We start from the raw sequence: 9,962 nt of genomic DNA, 5'->3' as shown, positions 1-9,962 counted from the left end.
AGGGTGGCGCACGAAATCTCCTACCATTTCCTTTATACATAATAATACATTTCTTTTTTAAATGATGTAATACAGAATTGATTAGAATTAATTATTAAAAATAGAGTTAATTATCGAAGCCTTGGATAATTAAATAAACAGTGTGACATTTGCGTCTCTGTATTTCCTATCGACTGTATTTCCTCGTTCAGGATAATTATAGACTTGGTCAAAAGTAGAAATGTATAGAAAGTATCACCCCACAAATTAAACTTTATGTTTAACGAAAATTAAATTGGGAAAGCTAATATTTTTGTTTTTATAACAATTTTAATGAGAATATGTTTATTCGCATTTATTTTTATTACAATTTTAATAAAATGAATTTTAAAAGTAACATTTGTTTTATTAGTCGGACATCTAATTTTGACCGTGATTTGACGCTTCTCCAATTTCATTGATATTTGATTCATATAAACGATCCTGTTTCTAATCGCAATATTTATTTTTATAACATTTTCGTAGTTTGTCTTTGGGGTTCTACAATATTACCGTTCATATTGAGGATGCATTATACTTTTGGTCAAGACTGTACATTTCGGAAGCTGCTTGCATGTGTTTTATTTTAATCTGACTGACAAGTTACGAGTCGTTCATTTTCATATGTAAGGAGCATTAATTGCGGCGTTATATATCGATGTTTCCTTAACGACTTGCGTAAGAGAGATCACCCCCGTGACGATTTTCACGTAATCAGCAGCTCGCGCGCGCGCGCACGCATACGCGAATAGAACACTATCGTACGTGCATATCTCGCGTAAGATGGCGGCGTTCCTTTTCTGTGCCAGTCATTGAACTCGTAGTGTCGGTCGTTGTGCGGCGTCGGTGGCGACCGGCGAGGCACGAAAATACATTCGCTGCGCTACCGAAATTATGACGCGTGAAAATGCTAGAACGGGCCGCTACGCGCGCTGAGAATTTAACGACATTCGATACGAAATCAATGGAGAAGGGTTCAATCGATCGAAAAGACATTGATCTTCCGACCGAAAGAAAGAGAAGAGGAGGACGAGCCTCGCGTGGCAATTTTCAGTGACGAGCGACGCGATTCCTACTGAAGTTCCTCGTCCAATTTCTGTCTCGTACTTTTATTTTTTGGATAACCGTGAAATCTGAATCCGCCGAGATATTTCTTTTCACGTCTCGTTACCTGTCGATTGTCCTTCCGTTCGAAGAGGCGCATTCGAGTAACACTTGAGTCGATTAATTCGTCTCGAGTTTTTCTAAGCGATAACAATAATTATATTGGGATTCTCGAATTTTAAAACAATAAATTTAAAAAAAATAACTATAACAGGCTAATGAGAGAGCCAGCATCGATAAACGGCGCAATTATTTAGTGAACAATCAATAATCAGAAATTGGATTGATGTCTTCTTTATTTTGAACGTTTCGACTCTCTTTGGAGCCCTCCTTAGCAAGGATGATACATATAATTAGCTCACATGTCCATAATGTTCAAGTCACTCGCAAATTGACGAAGACGCAACGTTGTTAATCATCGTGGAACATGAAGAACGCACTGAAGCTTTGTTGAACATATTAAAAGGTAGAATTGTTAAAATCAAGTATAAAGATCACACATTTTTACAGGCTGTGCGACACGTCGTCGTACACGGACTTGTGTTCTAGTAATGTGTGATCTTTATATTTGATTTTAACAATTCTAATCGATAACTTATTAACTATCAATAATTTATAAATAATCGATTTAACTTATTTTTTTCTTTTGGTTCTAAGAATTTAAAAAGATACAGAGATAAGTTAAACGGAGATTGAAGTTAGTTTACATTGATAGAAATGGGTCTAATGTTTATTTCTATTAATGTAATATCGATTTTAAACACGGTTCAACTTACTCTTCATCTTTGTCTAATTCTTCAGACTTAGAAACTTAGAAAAAGATGAAGGATAAGTTGAATCAAGAGTTGAAGTTAGTCTACATTGATAAAGGGTGTCCCAAAATTAACGCAAGATTTGAATTAAATAGAAAACACAGTTTTTAGTCTTTTGATTGTTATTTTTTTATTGAATCATAAAGTACATAGGATAGGGTTATTTGTGGAATAACACATCAGGCAAATGGTCTCCACGACTTTGCATGCACATACGCACTCGTTTGTCGAAATTTTCCATGACCATTTTGCATAAATGTGGCTGAATTTCGTTGATGCAGCGTTGAATCTCCTCCTTTAATGCACGGGTGGTTGTGGGCTTGTTGAAATCACATAGACCTGTGATTTCAAATAACCCCATAAAAAGAAATCTAATGGTGTTAAATCACACGATCTAGAGGGCAATTTTGGCGATTAACAAAGCCATCAAGGTGAAAATGTGCTTCATCGCTTAGGATGATTTTGCTCGAAAAATCAGCATCCATTTGTTGATGTTCAATAATCCATTTTCACGCTCCATTTTCACTAACCCTAAACTGTCAACTGTTAAATTGTTTTTTTTTTTTTTGGGTTGCCAACACTTTACTGCACAAATGGCGGCAAATTCAAATCTTGCGTTAATTTTCACCCTTTAGAAGTAGGTATACGTGACTTTTCGTTTCGTTTTTGCATCCGAGCCTCGAGCGTGGCCTGAACTATATTTGTCATCGATTAACGCAGTCATCGTCACGCGAGTTAAATATAACTCGCGTGCACCAGGCAGCGTCCGCGATCGGATTGCTCCGGGCAACGGCAATGTGACGATTCGAGCTGTCTCGGTGGTTCCAACTCAATAACCGCTTTTCCCTTTGTCGTATTTCGACTCGATCCCCGCCAAAACTCTCGAAAGTCAATCATTATGATTGTCCGGGGACAATGAAGAGAGACGGGCCGGCCTACAGTTATGCGGCACTCATTCTCGATCTGACTCTGATTTCTCCTCGACCCACGCGAGCGATCCGCAAGTGCTGTCTGTTCCTTCTCGAAGGAGTGGCACGAAGTTGAGTCGATTCACTCGCGCATTCGCCGGTACTTTGTTATTCATCGCTGTTGTGTATCGCGAACGGCGACCGTCACCGCGACGTCCTCGCCCACGCGTATCAGCGCGAACCTCTTCCGCGTCGCGTCGCTCGAAAAACACCGGCGCGGTTTATCCTTGCGATCTAACCACCACGTCATTTCCTCCGTTATATCGTCGTACTTAATCTTCAAAGTTTTTTCTTATTCCTTGGTTAACTTGCGGCTAGACTTAATCAAGTGATAATGTAAAAATTGTATTTTTCGAGATATGGTTAATATATACAGGATGCCCCGAAAGTTTCTGCCAATCGCTTTTGTGTAGATAGAGCGGACTAAACTGAGTCGAAAAGTCCTCTACTATTTTGCAATTTTTGCAATAGTTAACAAGATATTACTAAAAATTGCCAAATATTGATGTTGAATAATTTTTTATTCAAGTACTATCAACTTTATAGAAAAGCTGCAAGAGACAAAAATCATTTACTTTCTTCTCATAAAGTTCTGAGAATTTTATCAGAATTTTTTAATACCATATTTTTTTAAGTTGTTAAAAATAAAAAAATGCAAAACTAAAAAGTTGATAAAAAACTCCGAAAAAATTCTTAGAGTTCTATGAGAAGAAAAGAAATGGGGGTTTTGTCTGTTTTTAATGTAACTTTTTTTAAAAATTACTCGCTACAAAACCGTTATTTTGGAGATTAACCATCGCTAGAAATACAATTTTGATATTATCAGATTAAGTCTAAATCATAAGTTTATCAAACAATGAAAAACTGGATTTTAAAGTTATCTCCACAAAACCATAAGTTTGATGATTAATCATAATTAGAAAGATACAGTTTTTATATAGTCATCAAATTAAATAAGGTTAAATCTAAATTTCAAGTTAACTAGAAAATGAAAAACTGATCTTTCTTTTTAAACGAGTAGATGAAGTATATGAATGAGTATTTACAACAATTCAGGTTTTAGTTTTTTTTACAACCTTGTTCTGGAAAAAGGAAAATAAAAAGCATTGCTCAGAAGTCATTATTTTCCTTTATATCTCATAAGAGTATGTAACTGTTATAAACTTAAATATAACATAATATATATGTAAAAAGTATAACTATAAAATAAAAAATTTTTTGAAGTGTTCCGAATAGCCCACCAATCAATTTGCGTGTCTTTAAACCACCTACTCACTTAAAGGTTAAAGAAATTAATTAAAATTCTTCAAAAAGACTTGATTCTTATTTGCATTTGATTATAACTTTCTCAAACTTAAATAATTTTTAATTCTTTGCGATGTCCAAACTGTTTCTCATAAATAAACGAAATATAAATGTTATCAGGTATTATCAGCGCTTTTAATCTCATCGATTGATTTAGTATACGAATTAAGGAATTTTTATTACTTGCAGAAATTTATGCAGATCCTAAAAATATAATTTGCCGCTAATAAAATAGATTTGCTATTTTTCATAATAACGTATGAATGCAATAGATTACCATAACGCGTTATATTGACTACAAAGAGTCTTTCTGTAAATACTTTATCACTAATTCATGATTGTGCCATATAGAGAGATTACATTTACGGAATTTTTACGTATAAGATACGTTAAATTTACATGAATCTTTTTTTATATAGGCAATACAAATAATGTAAAATATGCAAATTATTATAAATAGAATAACACAATACAGAAAGGAGGTTTTTAGTACGCGAAAAAATACATTCAAACCGTATCTCAATCGAGCTGAGATGTGACACGGTCGCGGAAAACATCGATGTAAGGGCGCGTTCACACCTTAAAACGGAAAAGCAGCAGCCAATCAGAACTCGTGCTGATAGTCGACAATTTCGGCTTTTTGTACTACTCGCTACCAACGCGAGTTCTGATCGACCACTGCTTTGCCGCTTTCTGCTTTTCCGTCAAGGTGTGTGTGTGAACGCACCCTAAGATACAGCGTGACCCCGACCGGCGATATACATCTCGCGTAAATATCTGCTGCCGTCGTATATCTCCCTTAACACACGGATCGTAAATCGCGTACCGGTTATCGGTCTCTCCCGGAGCTGCGCCTTCGCGCCAAAGCGAGTGAACTTTCCCAGCGGTGAGAACAGAGAGGGAAACGCCAAACTGCCGATGCCGCCGCACCGGCACGACGATCTTGGTATCAGCGACCAACGGTCCCATTTTTAGCAGCTGAATTAGAAAGTGCGAGGAGACAGAGAGAACCTATATTTACGGTGTATACCGACTAAGCTGTGCAAGATCAAATCGCTGATCGTTGTCGCGAATCGACGTTAGATTCTAGGCGAAGTAATTTCACTTCCAGGACATTTTTATTCGGAACTTGATCGACCGTCGCGCGGATTGTTAGACAAAGACCGATTGTCCACTGTCACGATTAATCTTCCGGAGCTGACGTCAAAATCTATAACACAGACGTTAATGATGTTATCTAAAAAAATATAGGTGTAGATTTCACACCATGATTTCACACATTAAATTCGTACCATGTTAAAATATAAGTGTGGACAGCACCATGCCGGTGTTTATATAATTCTTATCGTACAATTAATGTTGATACAAACATCATAATGTTGACGTAACCATACATTTTAAACCATATGTTAAATCCTCATTATGTCAGCGTTTATATTAACATGATGAATATTACATAAACACCGCATGATTTTTATCACATTTACATATCCCATTTCTTACAACGTGACTCTCTGAAACCTATTTAATTTATGTTAATTAAAAAGGCATTAATTAATTTCAAGGAATTTCATCAGAATTCGAATTCGTATTAAAAAGAATATATTTAATTAATATATTTAATAATAAATATACTTTAATAAGAATAATCAAAAATGAATGAATTGTTTGACAATGATTGTTTTGTTAGAGATATACTTGAGTGGTTTCACTAGACTGTTATAACTCCGAAGGGTTAAATATTCGTGAGGGCCGATACTGTGTTCGAATTCTACGGGCTCGGCCTGTCGGATTATTCTGTAGCGTACACGTGTCCAAAACACGCGTAGAGAACCTACCAGAGAAGCTTCGAGAAACTGCCATTGTTATGCCGGAGCGGTGGGGACGGGGAGAGGTAGAAGCGTACGAAGGGGAGAATTATTCCCATCTTCTCATTTAACCTCCGGCTAAATCGATTGCACTTCCCATCTCCGCTGGGCACAAAAGTTCGGTCCTCCTCTGTAATCGTGGCACCCCTGTGGAATCCCGGGATTTCCCCCTCTCTCCCTTGCGTGTATTATTACACAGGGGAAGTACCCCATGCGATATTCGAGAGCCCGAGGGAGGGAATGTATTCGGCCAAAAAGGGATGATGAACACAGCTATTCTCAATAATATTTCTCTCCCGCTTTATTATTATCCTATCATTTTTACGATTTACTACGATATTTGAGTCTGTAGTTTTAGGTCGAGATAGCGCAGACCGAATTACGTGATCGTCACATAAAAACGCATTAAACGCTGGTAATTTTACGATGCGTTGGAAATAGCTAGGGATACGTCAACATCTATCAGGTGATAATTATAACGATACGCAAGCATTATTTTAAACCATCGACTAATGAGAGTATGGTTATTCATAAAACCGATGTATCTCGATGAATGCAAAGTTCCCCTGGTTACGCAGCGTGGGACTCTTTTTCATAACAGTTTCATTTATCTTTTTTTTTTTTTCTTTTTCTTTCAACGAACTTCGAACCGCGTCGACATCAAATGTCGATTGTGGCGCACGACGTATGTATGTACTCGTGAAAAAAGCAATTAAGGTAGAACGCAATATGCACAATAAGCGAAGGAAATTACTTAATGATGAATCCTCACTGTATATACAGGGTGTCTGTTAAGTAAGGTCGGAGCCGCATTGGGGGCGTAGAATGGGCCAAGGGGAACAAAAAAATTTCATATCATTTTGCAATTTTCGCAATAGTTAACAAGATATTAATTATTAAAAATAGCCGAATATTGATCTTTAATAACTTTTTTCTCAAATATTATATCAACTTTACAGAAAAAAACTGTAAGAGGCAAAAATTGTTTATTTTCTTCTCATAGAGTTCTGAGAATTTTTTCAGAATTCTTTAACACCTATTTTCTCATGATAATAAAAATAAGAAAATGCAGTACTAAAAAGTTGATAAAAAATTCTGAAAAAATTCTTAGAATTCTATGAGAAGAAAATAAACAATTTTTATCTCTTATAGTTTTTTTATAAAATCGATAGTATTTGAGAAAAAAATTATAGAAAACCAAGATTCGGCCATTTTTAGTAATTAATATCTTGTTATTGCGAAAATTACAAAATGGTATAAGACTTTTGTTTCCCTTGACCCATTCTACATCTCCAACGTGGCTCCGACCTTACTTAACAGACTCCCTGTATACGAAAAGAATGACTTTTTGAAATATTTAGTTAGATGTGTAAATTGTATAAATAATTATGTCGGATCACCAAAATATGTACAGTGAGTGCAAAAAGTATTCGTATAGAGAAAATATTTGTTAAAAAAACTTCATTTTTAAAAAGTAAATATTATCCAGCGAGAAATGAGTCACCGAATTGATGTCGAATCGATATCGATACGATGATTTCGCAATTCGACGTCGATTCGACATTCAATTGACGATCATTTCTTGCTGGATAATTAATTGTTCGTAGATAATAAAATAGACTGCATGTTTCTTAAAATTATATGTACCAAAAAAATATGTATTAATTATAGAAAATATATCATCTGCAAAATAAGCGAAAATTAAAAATTCTATTGTTTGGATGCTCAAAAAGTATTCACACGGTCGAGAAATTTTGCTTTTAAATTCAGGAATATATGCGAAGCTCGATTGTGTTTATGTTAGAACAGAATATATTTATTGTATAAAATTGCTAATTAATGTTTTTTTTTTATAGAACATTTTTTTTATAAAAAATTTCCTTGTACGAATACTTTTTGCTCTCACTGTATATATTAGACGTTTAAACTGATTGCTAAAATGTTAAAATTTTTAGACTTTGTCTTACATATATTTCATGTCAAAAATTCAGAAATACTTAAAAAAATTGACGTTTTTGATATTATGTATTCAAATATCTGTAACATAACGTATTTTTTTATAATAATTCTGTAAATTCAACAACGGGAATCACTATTATTGAATTTGAAGAATTATTAACAAAAAATACACATTGTTATGAATACTTAAGTAGATAAGTAATCTCAAAATATCAATTTTTAAAAAGCATTTCCAAACTTTCGGCCTGGAGTGTAATTATTTTGATGGTCCAACATAATTATTTTCAGATTTGTATTTAACTACTTGTATTTAAATACTTTAGCAAATACTTCAAATATTTCAGTAAAACCGTTTTTTCTGTGTACCATATTAATTTTGTTATTAAAATAAATCCTATTATACATTTATTACAACATGTGTGATAGATTTAGAAACATTATACATCCGGTGATGAAAATTATCGTTAGTGTGGTAACGAGCGGTGAACTCTCGAGAGAATGACTAACAATCGCGTCGCGCGATGATATCGCAGGCTTCGATAAGCTTGCAATAATAATAAATAGACGATAACACGAAACGCGAGTCCGTCACGTGTGGTAGGCCACGATCACTTTGTCCGCAAATAAACATGCTTGTTGCGCAACCACGTCTTCAGAGATGCCCCGTTTTACGATGTACATGCATATTCACGCTGAAAAATTGTTTTACCGCTATTTTTATTTTAGATCGCACCGTCTTTGTCTCGTCATTGGGTCAGAGAGTCTTCGTTCATGTTAATCACGTGAAAAATAGGCGAATTAGATTAACAGTAGTTTCAAGCGTTGTCCGCACTTGTGAAAAATATGAGCTTATTCACGTCCATTAATGGAAATCCGTTAAATCCGTTAATGAAAGTTTCCATTATCAAGATAATTTCCACGGAAAGGATGGTTTTGCTGAAATATCTGAAAATTTAGCTAGATACAGATCTGAAAATAATATTTCATTGGATCATCAAAGTAATTATAAAGGACATCAAACTGATTACTTCTGGATTGTGCTAGAATGTCAAAATTTGTTGTCTCATTGCTCATTATGCTTAAGGTTTTTACGCCATGATTATTTTTACACCAAAAGAATGATAAAAATTTAGCTAGATAGAAATTTGAAAATAGTTTTGTTGGATCATAAAAATAATTCTGAAAGACATCAAACTGATTACTAGAACGTCAAGCTTTTTGTTCGTCACGCTTGGAGCTTCCTGTATAATTATTTTTGTCCAACAAAATTATTTTCAGATCTGTATCTGATTATACGAATTTATACGAAAAGAACGATTTTGCTGAAGTATCTCTAAAACTTTTAAGAGTTCGAGTTTTGAAAATAATTTTGTTTGAATCATTAAGATGATTATGTAGGACTGTAGGACGTTCAAACTGATGGAGAATGCTAAAACTTTCTGTAGTATCGTTCGTCATGCTGAAGTTTTCTTCTACACAATTATTCTACATAACACATTCGAACAAAATTATTTTCAGATTCTCTATCTAATTAAACTTTTAGTTTTTTCAACAAAAAATCGTTTTTTTTTTTTTTTTTTTTCGTGTAATAAAATCTGCGGAAAAAACATGGAATTGATCAACGAATTGACCATATTTAACAATGAACAATGATATGTTTCAGGCGATGGGACTTGCCGGGATGTAGCTTCGACAGGAGAGTCTATGAGCGCGGTGCAGGCTCGTCAGGAGGAGGCGAGACGCAAGAGGCGCAGGAAGAGACGCTCCGGCTCCTCTGTGGTGTCCTCCTGCTTCCAAGGTAAATTCGCACATATCGGCGCTAAAATATAAGAGAGGGTGTTAAGAACGTCGGTGTTGTCACGCGAAGAAATTGCGCGACAGTCCGGATTTCATCGCAAGAAGGCGGGAAGGAGAGAGAGAGAGAGAGA

General features: G+C 35.1%; 1 protein-coding gene across 1 annotated transcript in view; it reads left to right on the top strand.

Moving 5' to 3' along the window:
• The window catches only part of LOC108749961 (MAP kinase-interacting serine/threonine-protein kinase 1), a 26,235-nt gene that overhangs the window by 8,124 nt on the left and 8,149 nt on the right, over positions 1 to 9,962 (top strand). Inside the window, exon 2 of the mRNA XM_018489073.1 lies at positions 9,698 to 9,832. Within this exon, the coding sequence (XP_018344575.1) occupies positions 9,698 to 9,832 (135 nt within the window). The remainder of the gene's footprint in view (positions 1 to 9,697; positions 9,833 to 9,962) is intronic.

The sequence above is a fragment of the Trachymyrmex septentrionalis genome, unplaced genomic scaffold (assembly GCF_001594115.1).
Source record: "Trachymyrmex septentrionalis isolate Tsep2-gDNA-1 unplaced genomic scaffold, Tsep1.0 scaffold11, whole genome shotgun sequence".
NCBI classification, from domain to species: domain Eukaryota; kingdom Metazoa; phylum Arthropoda; class Insecta; order Hymenoptera; family Formicidae; genus Trachymyrmex; species Trachymyrmex septentrionalis.
Note: the sequence above shows the minus strand (reverse complement) of the source record. Positions and strands in the feature narration are given on the sequence as shown.